This window comes from Bactrocera dorsalis, chromosome 4 (assembly GCF_023373825.1).
Source record: "Bactrocera dorsalis isolate Fly_Bdor chromosome 4, ASM2337382v1, whole genome shotgun sequence".
Taxonomy (NCBI): domain Eukaryota; kingdom Metazoa; phylum Arthropoda; class Insecta; order Diptera; family Tephritidae; genus Bactrocera; species Bactrocera dorsalis.
In genome coordinates, this window is record NC_064306.1 from 50,965,258 (window position 1) to 50,987,292 (window position 22,035).

The 22,035-nt window shown below is 36.9% G+C and overlaps 1 protein-coding gene across 3 annotated transcripts in view; it reads right to left on the minus strand.

Moving 5' to 3' along the window:
* Nucleotides 1-9,048: 9,048 nt before the first annotated feature.
* LOC105227501 (uncharacterized) overlaps nucleotides 9,049-22,035 on the minus strand; it is a 157,179-nt gene continuing 144,192 nt past the window's right edge. The window contains exons 4-7 of one of the 3 annotated variants that reach the window (XM_049455334.1): nucleotides 15,438-15,566; nucleotides 15,050-15,355; nucleotides 10,232-14,989; nucleotides 9,049-10,195 (exon numbers count right to left, since the gene is read on the minus strand). In XM_049455334.1, coding sequence (XP_049311291.1) covers nucleotides 10,301-14,989; nucleotides 15,050-15,355; nucleotides 15,438-15,566 — 5,124 coding nt within the window. In that variant the 3' untranslated portion in view covers nucleotides 9,049-10,195; nucleotides 10,232-10,300. The remainder of the gene's footprint in view (nucleotides 10,196-10,231; nucleotides 14,990-15,049; nucleotides 15,356-15,437; nucleotides 15,567-22,035) is intronic. The other 2 variants (XM_049455335.1, XM_049455336.1) reach the window with 2 other exon arrangements.

Consider the following 22,035-nt stretch of genomic DNA (forward strand, 5'->3'; position numbering starts at 1 on the left):
GAACAATAATATTGGAATTGAAAACAAAAGATTGTTCGTTTATACGTTAGGATTGTTCCTAAAGCAAAAAATTATTAATTTTTGCATTCTCCACCATCGGTAATAACATGTCCTGCAAACCAACTATAGGTCAAGTTACTGGTTAGTTACTCGGTAAGAACATATCCTGCAAACCAACTATCGGTTAAGTTACTGGTTAGTTACCCAAAAGCGCTACCAGATTCTTCCCTCAAAGTTCTATGAGTTTCTTAAGACCGAATAGACAATTTTAATGGAAATTTTTGTGTGGGTGTGATCTCTCAAACTTTTCTTACGCATAGGTTTTGAGTGGCCTTGTGTATACATATGTATGTGTTAATTTCCAGTCTAATTCTTTCGATGAGTTGGAGTTTCGGTATTCGTGACTAGTTGGCTGGTAAAATGGTGACCAGAATTTTTGTGATATCTTCGACAATACCATTTAAATTTAGTTAGAGAGAGTTTAGTCAATCTGTCTCAAAAGTTAAGAACAACTCTCTATTAAACTTGAAATTCCGAAACTATGAAAAGCAAATACATACATACATACATATTTATAGGAGACAGTGCTGTCACTTGTGAAAAGTAGTTTTTAAACATTATACGAACTTCAATGACTAGTTTGTAAATTTTGAAATTGCTTTCTGCATTTTTTTAATATAATTAAGTAACTATAATCATCTGTTGTTCGTTGAGTATTATTTAAGTGTTGTTTTACTTAACGTGTTATTAAATATAAAGGAATAAATTTACATATCATAAAGTATTTCGTCATCTAAAATACAAAATAACGTAACATCAGTTTTCATAAGTTTGCAGGCGAAGGAAAAACGATATAATGGAAACCACTAATATTGAAACAAAATTTGAGTTTTGGTTATAAAATGGTTATATATTGGTTATGATACACTCATATTGAAACATAACTAGAGTTTTTGTTATAAAATATTATACAATATTGATAATTATATCTGACAACGATTTTCCATTTTTTTTGATGATACTTTGCTTTGAATTTCAGGTGACGATTTGTAGGTAGATATTTTGTATAGAAATTTAGAAGAAGAAGTAAACAGTTTTGAAATGGTGTATGTGGTATGTGGTTTGTGTATGCAAATATATGAAAGGTTATAATTACCATTATTTTTGCGAAAATAACAAGAAAAGGAAGACAACAATTACGTTTTAATAAATAGTATGTGAAAAAATGTTTAAATTTTAAGCAAAAAACATTACCAAATTCGTGCGAAAGGAAGAATACATGTAAGAGCCAATAATTATTCATAAGTCTGCTTTAAAAAAATATTATAAAAATAAGAAAAAACGTTAACTTCGTTTGCACCAAAGCTGTAATACCCTGCACAGTGGCACTTTTTATAGCACAAAAGTGAATACAAAATTTTTAGCTTGATTTTAAACGACCTGTTTGTGTGGTAGCTACTTATATGCTATAGTGATCCAATCTGAACAGTTTATTCAGATATTGTAGAGCAAACCTGGACAATAATCTGTGGTAAATTTCGTGAAATTATCTCGTAAAATATACAAGTTTTCCATACAAGAACTAAAATTTTAACGATCAGTTTGTATGACAACTATATGTTTTTGTGATCCGATCTGAATAATTTTCTGGAAGTTTGTTACGTTGCTTTGGATAATAATCCTCACCAAATTTCGTGAAGATATCTTCTCAAATAAAAAAGTTTTCCATATAAAAACTTGATTATTATCGTTCAATTTGTATGGCAGCTATATGCTATAGTAAACCGATCCGAACAATATATTTGGAAATTGTAGGACAGCCTTGCGCAATAATCTGTGTCAAATTTCGTGAAGATATCTCCTCAAATGAGGAAGTTTTCCATATAAGAAATTGATTCCGAGGGTTCAGTTTGTATGGCAGCTATATGCTATAGTGGTTCGATAGGGGTAGTTTCGACAAATGAGCAACTTCTTGCAAAGAAACTGATTTTTGTAAACTTTCAGCGCAATATCTGAAAAACTAAGCAACTAGTGCGAGTATATACAGACCTTGTACGGGGTATAAAAATTACTCAACAGAAAGTTTGAAAAAATAAATATTTTTTTGGTGTAGGTAGAGCCACAAGTGTAACGTTTGAAGTAAACAACAATATATTTTGACTTTTGAACACACATACATACATACATACATACATACATATGTATATGTATGTATTTATATGATACGTGTATATGATTTGAGGTTACGATATATTTGTCGTCTAGAAAGCATTTCGTGGTCTAGAAATTTGTAAACAAACGTAAACAAAATACAACGCACATACATATATACATATGTACATATGTAGATATACTATTTGTACGTAGATATACTGGCACGATCCACTCGACCCTACCCTACACTCAATGCTGTTCTGCCTCCAGCGATTGTGCAATTTATGCCACATTTCTTTCATGATTTATTAAGGTTCATTTGCATGCTTATTAATGAATAATAAATATCTATAATATAAGTATGTATACGTATCGATATCTTTACACTACAACAATTACGCTGAATATTTTATTCAGAAGTCTATTTGTATTTATTGACATACACACATACTTTTGTGTGTACGAAAGCAAATTCTAATCAATTATAAGAACTATAAACACAATATCTCTCAAGTGTTTATATTTATAAGTACATGCATACATACATATGTACATGAGTGCATGTGCATTTGCATGTGCATTTGCTAGTGCATTTTCTATTTATAGGCTCAGGAACCAATTACGCTCGAGTTGAAAAGCGATAAGTATTCAAATTGAAATTATCGTTTTCACGCCATAAAACTAACAAGATTACAAGCATACACACACACATACATAAGTAGCTACTTGTTGTACAGTTGTTTTATTTAAATGGAAACTTGCTTTTTAATTTGCATTTTTGCATAAGCTATTTATTTTCATATGAACCCCCACACATACATGCACTCGTGCGCACATCTGTGTGTCAAAAAGTAGGTGCAAAATGCAAATAACTTTTAATTGACTTGAATTAAGCACAACTCAAATGTTATTGTTATGCTATTGCGTTATCAATTTCTTCGCTGCCCCATGTAAGCGCGCTATTCTGAGAAGCGGTCGGTACAAAGTCCATTGCGATTCCTTTCGTACTGCGCAATAGTGTAAACACGAGATTTGAATATATGAATATATAAATAGCGAATATAAAAAAGCAATGTAAACAAATGAACGTTTTGATATCAGTTCCATATTCGACCATGTAAAGTTGTTGTCGGGTGCTCGTGGCACATTTTGTAACTTCGTGAAATAGTAGTATTTTGGTGGAAGGGAGTAGTTACTTAGAGGCAGGCGAAAAAAAGTATTATACATATAGAAGACTTTGAAAAGTTTAGAAAAATTGAAATTTTTCACAATTTATTTTTTGTTTTATAATTATTAAAAATAAAAATCCGCGAAAAAATTTTAAATTTAAGAATGTCTGCCAAAAATCCAATTTTCAGTTCCTTCGTCTAAGTTGAGGTTTTAAGCGTTGCAATGGCCGAGTATAAAATATTTTTCCAAAAATTTCAGAATTTCTTTGTTAATAGTGTATGTTTGTAACAATAAAAAATTCTAATAAAGTATTTAATTTTTTATATGAGAAAAAAATTGTTGAAAAATGGCTATTTTTTACTCGAGGACCCATATAACCCCTTAAGAGGTCCAGAAATGCCTTGAGGTTGCCATTTTACTAATTTTAATTGTTAAGGCAGCTTGATTCAATATTAATTAAACTAAAGATTACTAATGGTCACGCAAGGTGCCTCGGTTAATTTTAAATTTTTTATTTTTTATTATGCACAAATCCAGTAAAAACCTTCTTTAATGTTGACATGTTTTTACTTTTATAAAAAAAAAAATAGTTTACCGAAAAAGAAACTACTTAAAATTATAATGTTTTCATATCTCTGACTACACCTTAAACTTTAAGGGCTTACATGGATTTACTGGTTTTAAAAAATCGATTTTTTTTATTATCTTATTAAATTCTACAACACCTCTAGAATATTGTTTTACATTTTCAAGTTGATCTGAGTAATAGTTTCAGAGATACAGCCTTGAGAACTTGTGCTCTCGAGGTTAGCTAGGTTAAGTCTCAAATCTTTAAGGTTATGATCTTGCTTTAACAATTTAACATATTCATAAAACTCAATGATTTTAAAGAATATTACAAAAATAATATACTTGAAAAGTGAATAGGTATCCTATAAGAAGTAGGAGTTAGAGAAAACTAGATTTTTATAAAATTTCCGAACAATTCTAAATAGTTTTTGCTCTAGACCTGATATAAAAACCTTCAATATATTAACAGCATGCAAGAAGTACTTATAGAATAATCCCGTGATATTGAAAAGAGGCTTAAAATCTGCCGAATCCTCTATTTGTCTTAATTGTATAGAAAAACTAAGTAAAAAATCTAGGAAAGCGCGAATTAGTCGCCTTTTCCGATTGAGAAATTTGTTTAAAAATCGAAATCAAGACTTTAGAATATGAAAATTAATTCGAGTCGGATTTCAGAAATAGTTCGATTTTCCCAAATACACAAGTATTGCTAGCTAATATAGTCACCCTAGTGAAGTTCCAGGCATAATTTTCAACTTTTCATAGTCAATTGTGGTAAATTGAGGTCTTAATGCCTTCATGTCTGCCTTAGAGCAAAATTGATCTAAGTTTTCATATAAGGGTTTTCTGGAAACATGTTTCTACGATCTTTAAACATTTCACTGAAAAAAATTTAGTTATAAAAGTGACCACTGAAGGATCAAAAATATTGTGCTAAAAAAAACAATTAAGAAAAACTTCAACTTTGAGAAAGAGCATAGAAAAATATATAAAGAATTGAAAAAAAAATATTTTTTTTTCTTTAACCTTTGAGGAATTTACAATTCTCAACTTGATATTCTGCAACTTTTCTCAATATTTCAGTAAATTTAGAAGTATAATAAATGAGTTTAAGGTTGGAGCCGTTTAACTTCGGCTGCACTGAAGCTCTAAACTTCAAATTACGAAAAATTCCATAAGAAGTTAACTTTGATAAGTCACTTTGTATAGCAGTCGGATCCAAAAATTTTCATTGAAGATTGCACCTTGCCTCCATGCATTGTTCCGTGAATATATATACATATATACCTTCTCCAACCAAAAAGTTTTCTATGAAAAGTTCTATAGTGATTCGATATTTATATACTAACAAGTGAGGAGCTCTTTAGAGAGAAAAAGACGTATAAAATTTACAGAACGATAACTCAGAAACTGAGGATACAGAATATATAAGTATAAATTTTAAAGAGCTGTTATTGTTGTAGTGATGGAAAATATTCCTGAAGTAATTTCGAGGCATGGTGCCGAGTTAACGGTTCTTGGCCGGATAAAAATCCGGGTCACTTCCGGTTACTTAGATGCGACTGTCGTGGGAACGGTATTTTTAGGGTCTCCGAAGTTTCCTACAAGGATATTCTTGGCAAATAAGTTTGTAAGTAAACTTAGAGTATAAAGATATATTTCAAAAAATGAACTTCTAAGCAGTCATTTGACTAAAGCTTAATTTTGTTGAAACTGAATATAGAGTAAAAAATAATTTAGGAATACTTTTTTTGGACTTCTTTTCAGTTCAAAGGTGCACAGTTTGGTGTCTACATTTCCATACCACTTTTCATAGAGCTGATGGAAGAATGAGTTCACTATTATGAATATGCGTAAATATTTTCATGAAACACAATCACATTTATATAATATATAATACCATTGAAAAAAGTACTATTTCTACTACGCTTCATGCTTAAAAACACAACTCTACGCTACTATTATGAGTACATTAACCTCCCTCCGCACTCAGTATCTGTATAAATGTGTGTATATTTCGCTATTATCGCGCTCCCCATCGTGTTGGTCGTATGGAGCAAAGCAAAAACAAATTCACGTGCGTAATAGCACGCTACTACGAAATATGTATTTCAGAGAACTTCAATTATACGAGCATATACGCACTCGAGTTGTAGTGGCCTAGGTGGCCGCCATCGACGCGACTCTCAAAAGTAAACAAAAAACATAAACATCAGACGGGAGAGCGAGACTGGCCAATTGTATGAGCATTTGCTTTGTGGTAGAAGCATAAATTGGGTCATAGATATGTATGATATGCTCAAGCTTGTTTTTGCCGTTGTTTTTGTGTACTGTTTTTGGCATAAGTTTGCTTTCGGCGGCGTTACGATAGAAAAGTCACGTCACATACACGTGATACAGTCGGAAAATTGCAGCAACTATGCGCATACATTTATGGGCATATGTACTTACACGCCTGTCTGTATGTATACATGCATTTAAGGCTGTAAAGTAGGTATGTGTGTATGAGAACGAGTATGATTTTTTAGCTTGCTCCGGTACAAAGTACGTCGCTTTTCTCACGTACGCCGGCGAAATGACCTCCAGTGAAGTTTTACACTTTAACTTTAATCACTTTATTTATGTGCGCACAACTATACAAACATACATATTGTATATGCGGTCACATAAGCAATAATTTAAGCGAATGTGTATTCTCCTATCTTAATTTGAACACAATCAGGAAATTGCATTGAATGTCTGCGATGTCTGAATTCTTAAGGCTAATGATTTATGTCAACATTAGAATTTCAAAATTTCTAATTTACTGTTCAAGCGCTATCTGCAAGCAACACACATACATACATACATATGTACATACTTATACGGTTTCATATGCCGTCATCTGCCCATTTTTAGTTTGCGCGTCAATAAATAAATATTTTTTTGAAGTCGTTAAATGAGTTTTGCTTCGAAAATATTTTCGTTGTAATTCGGTTTGGAAGTAATGAATACAATTCATATTTTTTTGTAAACAATAAAAATGTTGAAAGCAACAACACTTCCGCCGGTTTTTGTATTCTTTTTGCAGTTTGCATATTCATTTTATACCGGAACCGCTTTATCGACTTGTTTACTACTTTATCAATTAAGAAATTTGTTGCATACTTTTAGGATGTATATAAAAGTTAGTTGAATAATTGTGACCAATAAATGATACTGTGAGGAGGTTGAGGCTATGCATGGAGTTCCATGCAAGTGTGGAAAGTTTTCTGAGTGCCATTCACTTGGAAGTGGCAAGAAAGGATTCATTTCCATATGGCTCAAGCAGCTCACGACTTCTGGTCTTAGACCAAGTATCCTCTGGGTAGCCAAAACACGACGAAATTTGTGAATATATCTTGTCGAATAAAAAAGGTTTCCATACAACGACTTAATTTTGATAACTCAGTTTGTATGGCACCAGTATCATATAGTGAAAAAATCGCTGCAGAGCGACTGGCAGTACCATTGAATAAGTACAACGCTCGCCTCGAACCTGTAATATCCAGTGAACCCTGGAAAAAGTAACAGCTGATGCTAATCCGTAAGGAAAAAGGAGATCCCAACTTGCCATCAGCATACCGTCCACTATTCACGCTTGAAACAGCGGGAAAGCTCTATGAGAGCCTACTTATACTCAGACTCGAAACGGCTATCAACGAAGCTGCAGGATTTTCTAGAAGTGAACACGGCAAGATGGGTTTAAAAAGAAAAATCGGCGTAAGTTAGTGGCCAGGGTGCATTGCCCTGTATCAGCTGACCGAACAGTGTCAGGTTATACAATATTAGTTATAACCGGTATTGTTCCAATTGACCTTCTGGTACACGAAAGGAAAAAGCTGTGGGAGCTAAAGAAAACTTCCAAAAACAACCAGAACACAATTGACTGAATAAAGAAAGACACGATACTCGCATGACAATGAAGATGGCAGAATGAGAGTCGCGGCAGATGGACGGCCAGATTAAAAAAGAAAAGAGTGACAGCAGCACTATTGATACGGAAGGAACTTTCTACCCCTCACCCTAAAAATACAAAAATATCGTATAGTTATCCGATATTGATATCTCAAACACTGAGGGACTAGTTGCCGTATATGTATATATAGACACACGCAAAGGCAGTGCTTAATTCCAGCCAATTCGCCGGAGTAGTAGAAGGTATGACCGCTAAGGTGCTTCAGCTTAGTCTGACAAAAGCCAGACAATGGTAGAGAAAGTATCTATGATGTTTCCATCATTGCAACTTTGACAAGTTAGGACTTGAAAAGTCTTCCTCACAGCATGATTATGAAAGGGCAGGTGTCCAGCTCATCAAACGGAGGCGAACTTTATAGAACTTTATGGAAACTAATCAGTGAGAGTGATATATTGGTGCTATATTCCTTTACTGACCACAACTGTTAGCTGTTCTCAGACCTTAAGAGAATGGCCGTTGAAAGGAATCCTAAGAACAATGAATGACGATGGCCGACTGAGAGACTAATTTTGAAGCTGTAATGATCAGATGGTGCTCTATAGATCAGATGGTGCTCTATAGATCAGATGGTGCTCTATAGATCAGATGGTGCTCTATAGATCAGATGGTGCTCTATAGATCAGATGGAGAGGAGATAGCTACTAAAGTTTGCAGACACATCTGTAAGAATTTACGGAAAGAACTATGTTCCCAAAGAAATTTACTCGCTAGCTTCAGTCCTAGTTTCTTTTTCAGTATAATTTTTGCAATAACAAAAAACTAGTGCTAGAGGATAACATTTGTAAAAATATTACGCCAAAGCCTTTGCCTCACTCGAAGCTTTTTAATAAAAAGTTCTTTAATTGTAGCAATAATAAAAACGAAACTAGAGCTAGAGATTAACGAATGTAAAAATATTAAGCTCAAAAGCTTTGCCTCCCTCGAAGCTTTTTAAAAAAAAGTTCTTATACCAATAACAAAAAAACTAACGCCAAGGCTTAACAAATGCAAAAAAATTAAGCTCAAAAGCTCTGCCTCACTCGAAGCTTTTAAGAGAAAAGAGTTTAACAAATGCAAAAATTAAGCTCAAAAGCTCTGCCTCACTCGAAGCTTTTTATGCTTTTTAGGAAAAGATTCTTAAATATTATTTTTAGTTTGTTGAGTAAAAAGATATATATTTTTTTGTATCTGTAAAAAAGATATTATTTATTTATTGATTTATTAGGCAAATTATTGTTGTTGCTTTGCAGCGGTAGCGATTTTTTTCGTCTGCTCATTTTTTTCTGTGGAAAAACATTATAAAACTTATATGTGGAAACTATAAAAATATGTATAATAATAAAAATAATTAGCAAATATTGTAAAATTAAGTATAATTAAGTAAAAATAGCGTTTAAGGATAAAAATAAAGTAAAAGTTTGTGAAATGTAAACAAATGCCGGTGTAAGGGCCGTTCGACAGCCGCACACACACAAGCAAACGATTACGCATTAAAAACTAATTTAAAAAAATATTTATTTATAAGTAGATATGTATGCATAAGAATATTAAATAATTGTATATATGTATGTATATATATAAGTATAATTATAAATGGTTTTAATTTATGAGATTTTCATGAATTTTATTTTTAAATGTATGTATGTATGTATATGAATAATAATTATAAACATAAATGTGTGTGTGTATGTAATATACAAGCACTAACTAATTTGTTAAACGAAGTGGAAGAGTTATGCATTTTCTTTTGATAGTCAAGGACTAAAAGCTTTTATAAAATTCAGTTTTTAAAGCGAATTTTCGTTGTTGTTGTTTTTCTTTATATTTAAAATTTCTAATATATTTATGCGTATATGCCAATTGTTCTTTATGTAGAACCATAAAGGAATTGCATGCAATTTTTTTTTTTATTTTGAGGTTAGAATTGAAAGGGTTGCGCCAATAAACAGCATGTGATACTTCAAAGGCCACAGTTTAAAGTACATCTATGTATGTATGTATGCATTATAGCTGTATTTGTAAGCTCTTGTAAGTGTGAGTTAATACTTACCTGCGCTAGTGTCTGCAATAAGCTTCTTCATTTATTTCCTAACAAATTGCACTTGAACTGCAATGTACGGCAGCTTTGCTTGAGATTTCATAAATTCCATTTAAAGTCTAATTTTATAACTATTTTATGAGATATTTTAGCACTAAGTTCTATGATTATGATTAATGAGCAATGTGAATGCTTAACGCTAGTGAAATGCAAAACTAAATTCGCACAGCGATTATTGCTTATGAAGAGTGCGGCGCATCAAAGCGCGCATGGCGCTGAGCGCGCGCCTGTCAATGCGTTGGTGCATGGCGCTGAGCGCGCACTTGTCAACGCGTTGGTGTATGGCGCTGAGCGCGCGCTGGCCAACGCGTTATTTAATGTCGCACGCGCTTTCATCGCCGACTGTTCAACATCTGCAAGTAGTATTCGCAGTTGGTGCAGTAGACGGCGGGCGCGATGACGTGACGCTTTCGACACAGATTGCACTCCACCGCTTTGGCGGATGCCTTGACGATGGCGTTGTTGTAGACGCGCGTCGGTATTGCCGTCACATTGACGCTGCTGTCCAACATCACTGGCGGCAGACCGTTCTGTTGCGCGGCAGCGGCGCTGTTGTTGGCTGTGGCGGCGCTGAGACCCAACGGTTTTGGCGGTAACGCTGCTGACATATTGCTGGCGCTGCCGCTGTGGTTGTTGCTGCCATTGCAGAGCGAGTCCGTTTCGCCTTTGGTGCCGGGCTCGAAACTGACCTTCTTCTGGTGCGATGCCTTTGTGTGCGGCGGTTGTGTGCTGGCTAGCGCGACGGCGGCATTTTGCGGCACGGGAAAGTAGGGTGAGGGCGCGCCATTGGTAAGGTGTGTAGCTGTGTTGGGTGAGGGGTAGGGATGCTGTGGTTTCGGCATATTGTTGAGGGAAGGCGGTGGGAATTGTTCGCTAGCATAGCCGTGTGGCAGGGGTACGCGCTGGTAGGGTGAAGGCAGTGGTGCGGTGTCTAAACCTGGCACGCCAGGATAGTAGCCGTTGTTAGTTGGCAGTTGTTGCTGTTGCTGTTGTTGTTGTTGCAAGAGCTGCTGGTGCTTCTGTAGTTGCACGGAGTAGCTCTGCTGCTGATGGTTGACGTGTGAGCGCGGTATGCTCACATAACTGGATTGTGCATCTAAGTGTTGCTGCTGTTGTTGCTGTTGCTGCTGCTGTTGAGCTGCTAGCATCTGCATATGTTGCTGCGTGGCAACATTAGCGATACCGCTCATGCTCGTGCGCGCGGCAAGCAATGCATGATTATTGTTGCTGCTGTTGTTGTTGGCATGCATGCGCTCATCGTACAGCGCGTGTTGCTGATGTGCTGACGTCAGCTGCGTTGCGTACTGTGGCTGTTGCTGCTGTTGTTGTTGTTGTTGCTGGTGCTGTATGCGATAGATGTCCTGCATGGGCGTGTACACCTGTCCCGCTGGCATATATGGCATGGCGGATTGCTGCTGTTGGCGCTGCTCCTGCTGCTGTTGTTGTTGAATTTGTTGCTGCTGTTGGCGCAGCGCTTCGAGCTGTGGGCGTTGCAGTTGCACGTAGCGTTGCATATCTTGACCCTGCAGCGGCAAGGGGCGGCGATCGTTGCCCAACATTGGCGACTGCTGCGCCAATGGTAGCGACGCCGACAATTGTTGTTGCGCATGATGTTGTTGTGGTTGATGCTGTTGCTGTTGTTGTTGCGCTGCTGGTGGCAGTGGCTGCACTGTGCGCGATGGCGCTTCCGTCGGCAAGCGTATCATATTTTGCTGTTGTTGTTGTATGAGGTGCGCGGTCACCTTCTCGTTGGGATGCTGTGCTGTGCGCAAGACACGCTCCAAAATCGGATTCGGTATGAAGTCATCGTCCTCCTCATTGTCTGCCGTCGCCACCAGTATTACTTGATCGCAGAATGAAACGCTCTTCTTCTTGACGCGCTTCGGCAACGCGGTGGCTGCGGCCGCGCTGCTCTGTTGCGCGCCTTGCTGTGGTTGTTGCATCTGTTGTTGTTGTTGTTGCGCTACCTGCGCATTGCTCAGCGTTTGTTGCACCATTGTGTTGAGCATCTCTACTTCGCGCAGTTCCTCGGCGATTTGCGATTGTGGCACTTCGTATTTTGGCTTCGGCAGCACCTGATGTGGTGGTAGACGTTGCAGGCGCTGCGGCGCGCAATCCACTTCGTCCGTTTCGCTCTTGTGCGCGAGCGACGCTGGCGGTAGACCATTCATTTGTGTGCGTATCGTGGGTTTGCTGACGGGGTTGAGCAGCTCCTGTGAGGAGTATGAACGCAGCGGTGGTTGTTCGCCGGCGTTGGTTGCTTTCGTTTGTTCGAAACGGTTCGCCAATTCACGTACGCCATTGGACGACTGCTGCGTCAGCTGTACGATTGGCGAGTCTGTGGTGGCACGCTGTTGGGCATTTCTGAGATCTGTTTGCTTGGCCTGTAACTCTTTCAGCCAATTTGTGGGTTCGCAGGTGGGTGTTGCCTGCTCTTTGCGCATCTTCATGAGTTGATGACGCTGCTGCAATTGTGCCAAAATGCTGGTGGTGCCCTCAAGCGTCTCCATGCTGCGCTGCTGTTTGTTTGCTTCGAGTACTTGCAGTTGACTGATCTGCTGATTCAGCGGTTCAAGATCGATCTCCGGCGGTGGTGGTGGGAAATCCTCGCTGGCTTGACGCGAATGGCAAACCGATTGCGGTGGGCTCGGGTATGGCGGTAGTTCGAGTGGTGCATCGGTTGAATTACTGCCAGCATTGGTGTTAACGTTGCCATTAGCATTACCGTTGGCGCCACCTGCCGGTACATCGACTTCATCTCGACCTAAATCGACTGGTGTGGCACTGTAACCATTATAGTGTTGATATTGCGGCACACCATTTGTTGTCTGATACAAAGTGTCCTTTAGCGGACTCTGTTCGTTGTGCACCTGCGCGCACGTTGTGATAATGGTCTGGCATGAGTCCTCGCTGATGGACGTGTTGGAGCTCATAACCGAAATGTTGGAGAGATTCGCTTCGTGATGGAAATGTTGCAGCACTGCAGCGTCCTGTTGTTGTTGTAGTGCTAGCTGTTGCTGCAATTGCTGTGGTGTTAGCGCTGAGCTTGTGCGCATGGGCGGTGGTGGCGCTACCTTAGCGACCACAGTCAATTGTCGTCCGCTACCGTGGAAGCTCTTACGCATCAATTTGCTGCGCTCTAAATTCGGATTTGCATTATTCGAGTCACGATAGTCGAAGTGACCCTCGGAAATGTAGCCACTCATACCATTCTTGCCATTCAAACCGACTGAACTGTCGTCCACTGAAGTGGCTAGTGGTGCGGGCGCCTCCTTCTGGTTGGCGACATCATCGCCAGCTTCGGTCAAATCAGGCATAGAGCGATTTTTGCGTCTTATGAGTCCACCCATTAAGAGTTTGCGTCGTATCTTATGCTGCTTCTTGCCATTTTTATCTTTCTCCTTCTTCTCATCCTTGTCCTCTTTGTGCTTCTTCAGCGTATCCTTGGCGTTTACCAACAGAGTTTCCGTCAATGAGAACTCACGCGTCAGCTTATTGCGATCTTCACTGCGACTGCGCTTCTCCTTCTCTGATTTGCTGCTACTACGACCGAAGATTGAGCGACTCTCACGTTCCGGCTTCGCAACAACAGGTGCGGCTGGCTCGTACTCGATGGCATTGTCATCGTTGCCCACAGCGGCTGCTAGCGCCTTCAGTGGACTCTTCTTTTTCGGCAGCGTTGCATAGATCTCGATGCTTTTGTTGGCTGCAGTGGTTGCCGCAGTGGCGGCAGCTGTATTTGTCGGCGTCGGCAGCTTATCCAAAGTTTTGTCTTTGCTATTTTGACGCACATGTTTCACGCTGCTGTTGCTGCCCTCACGCATATGCTTCATCTCTGGCATGGCATCCATATCGGCGCCCTTTTCTACTAAGATGCGACGATGTAAGCTGCGTGCACGCATCACGCATGTGTTGTGCTTCATGCGTGCGAATGTCATGGTGTGCGGATTGCTGTAGGGTGCATCCATGGCGGCGCGTGCACGTCCGGCAGCGGCATTGCAGAGTACCAATGCGGTCTCCAGATCATGTGATTCCTCGACGAGACGCGATTTTTCCAACAGCTGATCGGCCTCGTGACACAGCTTTTCGCAATCGCCCGAGAGCATAGTTGAAGCGGCAGCCTCGGGTATCTTCGCCAGTTGTGGATTCAAATGATGTTTCGGTGGATATGAATCGGTTGAGCTTAACGAAAATGAATCATAACCAGGATCGTAAGGTAAACCATTGCGTGTCGGACTTTGTGGCACTGCGGGTGGATTACGTTTGCCCACCATATAGAGATAGGGATTATCCAACGTGGTGGATGAGGCAGAGCTTGCGCTGTTGCGGTCACCCGACCAGTTACCCGAATCACGACGTCGCGGTTGATTCAAATGATCCGGCATAGTGAGACCATCGCTGGGCGGTGACGAGCCATTCGAAGAGCCACCGCTGACATGTCCCGACTCAGCGCTCTGACTGCGTTGCAGCTGCAGATGATATTTGCGCACCATCTGCGCATTAAGTACTTTACCAATCTTGTGCGCCAAAATATCGCCATCCTTCTCGTCGGCTGTTTGGGTATTCGTAACATTACCGTTATTGTTGGCGAAGATCTTATCCTGCACAACGCTCAAATTCTGATATTGCTGTGCATTCAGCACGTGCTCCACCGTCTTGCGGCGTATATAAGCATCGGTTTCATCATTGTTGTTGTTGTTGCCGTTGTTCGCGCTGTTGTTCTTGGTTGCAGCCACAGCAGCGCCAGCAAAGATGTTCTTTTGTATAACACTCAAATTCTGATAGTCGTTGGGCGAGCGCAACGGTGTTGGTGTGATGGCACGACGTGTATTGCCCAGGTTCGGTTTCTCCGGCGTGATGGGGCTCGGTGTTATGGCGCGACGTACAAGCGTAGATTGTGTGGTCTCCGGCGCGAATTGTGTACCGCCCGAAGGTGGCTGTGGCACAGCGTAGAGCAGTAGCAGCGGCTGATAGCGACCGCGACTGCATTTGTCGACAACGCCTTCCCAGTTGGGACCGACCTAAGAAGCAGTTAATTTTAGTGAGATTTTCGGCGTTTGAAGCAAATGTGTCACACTTACCTCCTTGACATTTGCATCATCGAAGTACACCCAAACCTTCAGTTTGGTGTGGAAGAAGAAGGTCGTATAGTGTTTACCATAATACGAGACAATGCCGACCAACTCATGTTGCACGTTTTGTGCCCAACGATGTTCGGCGACCTGATGGAAGACGTCCGACAGACGTAAACTGGTGCCAATGGCCTTGAGTACAGCATGTACTTGATCGGCGGCGGGTCGCTCTGAGTCCCACACGATGCCAATCGAAACGACGTCCGGACGATTGAGTAACGCGCGACAGATGCCGATCTTAGCGCCACAAGCATTCTAAAAAATGACGAAAAACGAGTTTAGCAAATGCGAATATTTGGTAATAGGACGGGGGAGCAATTTAGTAGGCGCCACTTACCGGACAATCTCTGATGTCACCCATATTACCGGCGGCGCGCAACAGCTGACCAAATGTGAGTTGCTGGTGATTTTGCAATGCCAAACTGTTTTGTGAGGTCAACGCTGATGCCGAGACATAGTGTACCATCTGAAAAGGAAACAATAACAAAAACAAAATTAATTAAAAATCAGAAGTTGCAACCAAATTTGTGCATGTTTTGTTTTTGGTTTACTATAACAGCGCATAATTAGAAAAGCATCAGCATAAACTATCGGTTTTCAATTAAAAATTTCGGCAAAAATAATTTTTCATGTCCGAACTGAAAATGGTGTGACCCAGTCGCTGCGTGGGTTCATTCACAGCTCAAATATGAACAAGCGACAGCTCAACAAGCTTGGCTGCTGTAAACTTTATAGTTTACGTTCAATCAAACTCGAGCTGTTGAACTGTGGAATGAGCTTAAGCTGTACTTAACGCGTTCGACAAATTCAAAAGCCGTTGAGTCGGCTGACCAAAAATGGACGGTGGACTACTTGACCGCTAGGGGTGAGTGTTTTAGCATTGTTGTTGCTATTGTCTTGGCATAAATAATGCTGTGTTCACACCGGAAAAGGACGCCCACTGCTTAAGCGCGCAGCTGACTAACCAAAGGCGGTAGTCAATGTGGCGACTGAGGGCGTAGTTGTGGTTGCTGTTGTTGTGGCAGCACGTGTTAGAGTACTTTAACACGCCACTAATGGACATTTAAGTTAATCCACTTGACTAAGCGTACACACTGTCTTTAGTAACTAAAAAATAGTGGAGTTGTAGGCGGACCAGTTGTGAAGAGTGAGAACTGGAGCAGCTGAAGACATTAAAAATGCACTTAATTAGATGAAAGACATGGTGAAAAAGTTGTGAAAAGCAGTTTTCAAATGACTTTCAGGCTTATATACCCTAGTCTAGTTAAACTTTCTTGAAGACCTTGAAGAAAAATATCAATGTGGGATTTCAGAGATTCGCAAAGTTTGTGTATCTTACTCGGTGTCCCCATAGAAGCTCATTTAGTATAAATTATATCGAGTCAAATTCAATATTGTATTACCCTAATGATACAAATACTCGTGTCTTAAACTGAATATCAGTATTGAAGACTCTGTTAGTTGTGCGACCGAGGTTTCATGTTCTTTGGGTGATGCCATAAGCTCTTTACATTCTTAGTCGACTATAAACCGTTAACGAATTCTAGATGAGAATTTGTTTGGACAAAACTGCGGTCGGAGGTCTTTCTGTGTTTTAGAAGATATCAATTTAGGGACTGCCCTTAAAACTAAGGCTTTAAAACTATGTTCTTTCAGAGGTCCAATCTAAAAATATTCTTCAATATTGTATTCCATTTAATATATTCCTGACCAAAAATATGTGTGGAATGTATGAAAAAGCCAGAGAGAAAAAAACCGCTTTGAATTCTGTTATAGTAAGGCCCTTTGTAAATATTTGTGCAAGGCCAAATAGTTCGGATTTATCAGATCATTAGAACTCCTTCGAATAAATGAGATTTTATCTTTACTAACGCTCTATTACAACCAAGTTCGAGACCCTCAATGTTTCCTCGATGTGACATAGAACTTTTCAAAAAACTTTATGTCAAAATAACATGACTAAGTCTTCGTTCTTAGGATCCACGAAAGACCTTGGTCTTACTGAAAAAAAATATATTGTTCTTTTTTTAGTTACTGTATTCATACTTTTTCAACACAGTGTTGTGGGGAAACAGTTGATAAATGGTAGCGACAATACTTTGTTACCACTTGAGTTAAGCTGTTTATTGTCTTTTCCTAGCAATTATGGGGCGTGTGTATATTTCACTTATTAATTTTATTGTTATTTTTTGAGATTTATTTCCTCCACTACTAATGAGTGCGAATGGGTGTGGGTCGCGTTGTCTTGCTAACTTGTTGAAATGCTAAAGAGTGAAGTGAATTATAGTGGATCAAAACCACAAAATAAAAAAAAATTATGACAAATAAAGTAAAAATAACAAAAAAATATATATATACATATGTATATGTGCTCGCATTCAATACGATCACGATCAAATGGCAAGCTCATGGCCATTTCTTGCAATTTGCTTTCATTTTCACTTGGCATTTTGCGCTGGAAAGCAAACAGCGAGCTAAATCTATTTTGTCATGCTTCCTGATTGGGCGGTGAGTGGAACTAATACTGTTGGCACAATCAGATCAACAGCTAAGGCAGAGATTGGCAGCGTGGGCGATTAAATAAAGTATGGTAAGTGTTAAAGCGATTATTAATGCTTACATGAGATCATTTTATCATATTAACTAATGCTATGCTTTATATATTATACATATGTATATATATATATACACACAGATATTGATGTAGTTTTATTTGTGCCTCCTTCTGTATAATATTGGCGAATGTATGTGAAAAGTGCTGCAAGTCGGTTTTAACCAATTTAGTTTGGCTTTATATAGAAAATCGATATCAATGTGGAACCATATAAGGAATTTTTTTTTAGCCTAGCTTAAATTTAGCTAATCTAATTGTCTACAGTTGTTAGTTTTTGGTTTGCAAACAATCTGTTATTGAAATTTGGGAAAAAATTTTGAGAAACAATTTTTCTCATAATATTTATATCATGATGTCATGACATTTGTGTCCTAACAATTATTTCTTAATATTTATGGTATGAAAAAAAAATAATAATTTCTGATAAAATTTAAAAAAATTGCCTCACAATATTTCTGTCATGACATTTATGTCTTATCAATTATTACAGAATATTTATGGTATTATCATAAGAAATTAAAATATAACTTCGCAACAAAACCTTTCAAAAAATTTTAAGAAAAAGATTTACTGATAATATTTATATCATGACATTTTTGTTTTACCAATTATTGTGTAATATTTATGGTATGACATAAGAAATAAAAATAATAATTTCGCATCAAATTTTATTAGAATTTTGAGAAAAAAATTATGTCGTAAAATTTATGTCATGACATTAATGTATGTATGTCTTAGCAATTATTACATAAGATTTATGATATGACATAAAAATTAAAAAAATGTTGAGAAAACATTATCTAATCATTCATTTATGTCACGACATTTATGACGTACCAGTTGTTGCATAAAATTTAAGGCATGACATAAAAATAAGAAAAAATGGAGAAAAAATTGCCTTACAATTTTTCTGTCATAACATTTATGGTTTACCAATTGCGCCATAATATTGTTATTTTTTTTTAATTTCAGTAAATTCACTTACATACATATGTATGTACATACATATCTATTTTTTATCATTTATCATGTTTCTAAAAGCTAACCAGCTTAGTATCTTAAACATTAAAACTGTTAATTTATTTTCTATTTGCTTTTGCAATAAATTCCTTTTTGTATTTAAAAGTGATATATTTTCATCGCAGCTTTAGATCAACCAATCATTACCCGCACCTACGAAATTAATATGGTATTCTCCTCTTATAAAGATTTATGCAAAAAATTAATTAAAAATCTAAACAAAACAAAATCTGCGCACAGCACCCCAGTACCGCTACATACATATAACACTACTTCCAATATAAGTAGGCATTCAATAATGGAGCGCAACTACCACGTAGGAAATTTTTAAGACTTTTGAATTGTTATAAAACTGGTTACATTTTCACTAGTTGTTAATATATTCCGGTTTTAGTCTAATAATTTAGTACAAAAATATTTAAAAAGTATACATATATATTAGTAAAATAGTAACAAATATGTTCACAAATGAACTAGTCCGAAAGTAGTTACTATAGTACCAGTTAAAAAAATATTAAAAGTGAGGAAATTAGATTTTTTTTCTACAATTCATATGTATATGAACTAGATTGAGTGGATATACTTTCTTCGACTATACCAATTCATCCAATTGTGAAATTTTATTAGAAAATAATTTGAAGCAAACTTAGACTACCGTAAAAATGGTCAACAGTTTCAACAGTTAAAAATTCAATTAACCTTTTATTTATATCTAACTTACAAATGTAATATTTCTGTCCTTTATGTCATGCCATTTTTTATATTTCAAAATTTATGTCATGACATTTTTGTTCATCATTCAAAAAATTAAAATAATCTATACGTTTTAACAAAACTGGATATTCAAATATCAGATCTCAAACAAGATTAATAGATTTTCCTACAGGGTCCGTATGCGATTTTCTCAAAAATTTGACAATAGCAAAGCATTTGCTCACTCGTCTAATGAGTCTACCAACCACTTCAGTAAATCATTTATCTTTTTTACTTCGTTATTGCTTTTGTAAATTGTCCTTCAACACAAAATTAATGCCTTCTTAGCCACAAATAAGTATATATGTATGTACAGTATGTACTGTATGTACATATATGTAGTTATGTGTTCAGCTGCTCAATATACGAAAAAGTGGCGCGTAAATATCAATGATTTGCACAAAGTCTACTCTGACCGTCAAGCTGCCGATTTTCACATGCCCCAACGCAATTCTCAGGCAACTTCATTTAGCGCTCATGCATATCTATGTATCCATTCACAATTCAATGGAGTGGTTAATTGTGGCAATTGTTAAAAAAAAATTAAATTTATCTATGAAAAAATAATATTTAGAACAAACGCGCAGGTGCTTGGCAGCTGGTTGACAGCAGTGCGAACTGAACTGGTTCTCAAAGGCTGCAGTGTGTCTGATAACTTGAACTTTTAGCGTTATTTATGTATATTGAATGAAAGCATTTTAAGTTGTTGGTTGCTACTGGTTTTTGTGTTAATGTTTTTTAATATTTTTTTTGATTTTTTTAATTTGTTTCTTTAATTTTTTTTTGCAAAATTATTTTTTTATATTTTCATTTTTCGTGTTGATTAAACAAAAATAAAAATAAATTGTTAATTAAAATATATTAATTAAATAAATATTAATTTAAATTTAATTTAATTAAAACATTATTTGAATAGAAAAAAATTGCTAAGTAAAAAAAATTAAAAAAATATATAATTCATAAATTTTAATAAAAAAGTTAATTTATTAATTAAAAAAAAATAATAATTTAAACTTAATTTAATTAAAAAAATATTTTTTTATTAAAAAAATAAATAAATTTAAATTAAATAAAAAAAAAACAATTTTTTAATTAAATTAATTTTTTTTAATTAACAAATTAACTTTTTAATTAAAATTTATTAATTGAATTTTTTTTACATTTTTTTTTAATTTTTTAAATTTTTTTCTATTAAAATTAATTTTTTCATGTTTTTTTAATTTTTTTTTTTCATATAAGTTATATGAGTATTTTTCATAATTTTTAAAAGCAAAATACTTTTTAGAATTCTATTAACTCACTTCAACTCAGTGAGAAAGATGTGAAACTAGTTTAATTCACTCGAACCAAGTGTGTGAATGTGCGCTCATGCGCCAGTTTAGTTGTTGTATACTTCTAACGTTCCCCATTTACATGCGCATGGGTGTATCTAAGACTGGTCTGCGCAATTTATGCTGTTGCACTTGAACGCCGCGTGTGTTCATGCTTTGCATGATTTGTAACGAAAGACAAGCGTTGCGGAAATTTGCATACTTGAACTTAACACCAAATCACCTGGTGATGTATACACACATACAAACTCACCGAAACACACACCTACATACATAAACATGCTGTTGGCAGCGTAGTGTGACGGGCCACAAGTGGCGAAGGTGTCACAGCAATCAAGTGTAACAAGCTGATATTTCATTCGCGGAGCTAGTTATAGGGCAAGTGGTGGCGGTGGCTTTCGTTTTGGTTGGATTGTGGGCGTTTTGGTATACTTTTTAGTGCTACTGCAGATTTATGCTTTAATGATCTCTATATAGCCATGTTCGAATGAATGAATGAATTAGTTTTACTGAAAGAAAAACGCCTTCGTGGGTTAGGTTCAAGTTTAGTTTGACACATTTTACCATATTTGTATGTGGAGTGGTGAGTTGTGAACTACTAACAAAAGAGAGAAGCGTGAAAGAGAGTATGGAAACAAAATCGACTATATTTAAGAAGAATAAAATGTACCGCTACGTGAATTAGAGAATGAATACTACAAATTCATGGGCTTACAAAGGTTTCTCAGTAATTAAGGAAAATAATTTGATTGGAAACTATTAGAGATGATCTAAATAAGCTAATCTTACTCTAAACAACTGTAATCGGCTGAAAGTCATATCAGAGAGTATCAGAGAGCTGTTTCGACTCATAGTATCTATGTTTGATAGATATGTATGATCTAGTGCGGAAGTAAGGTTACACATTTATATAAACAACTTGACTAGTAACAAAGTATGTATTAGAAATGGTCTGAATTAACCCTATATAACCGAAGGCACTGTAATGAGTCGAAAATAATATCACAAGTGAGCTGGTCTGACTTCATAATATCTACATTTGATCGAGTTCATCTAGTGCGAAAGCAAGTTTTCGACTTTGGTTCGATGTCGACTTCGGTTTGGAGCAAAGGTAACAGGTCCTATTATAAATACTTGTATATTTTATAGTACAAGAAATCTTTTCAAGAGTGCTTCTCCTTATATATTGAATAAAAAGAGAGTTTCCTAAGTTACTA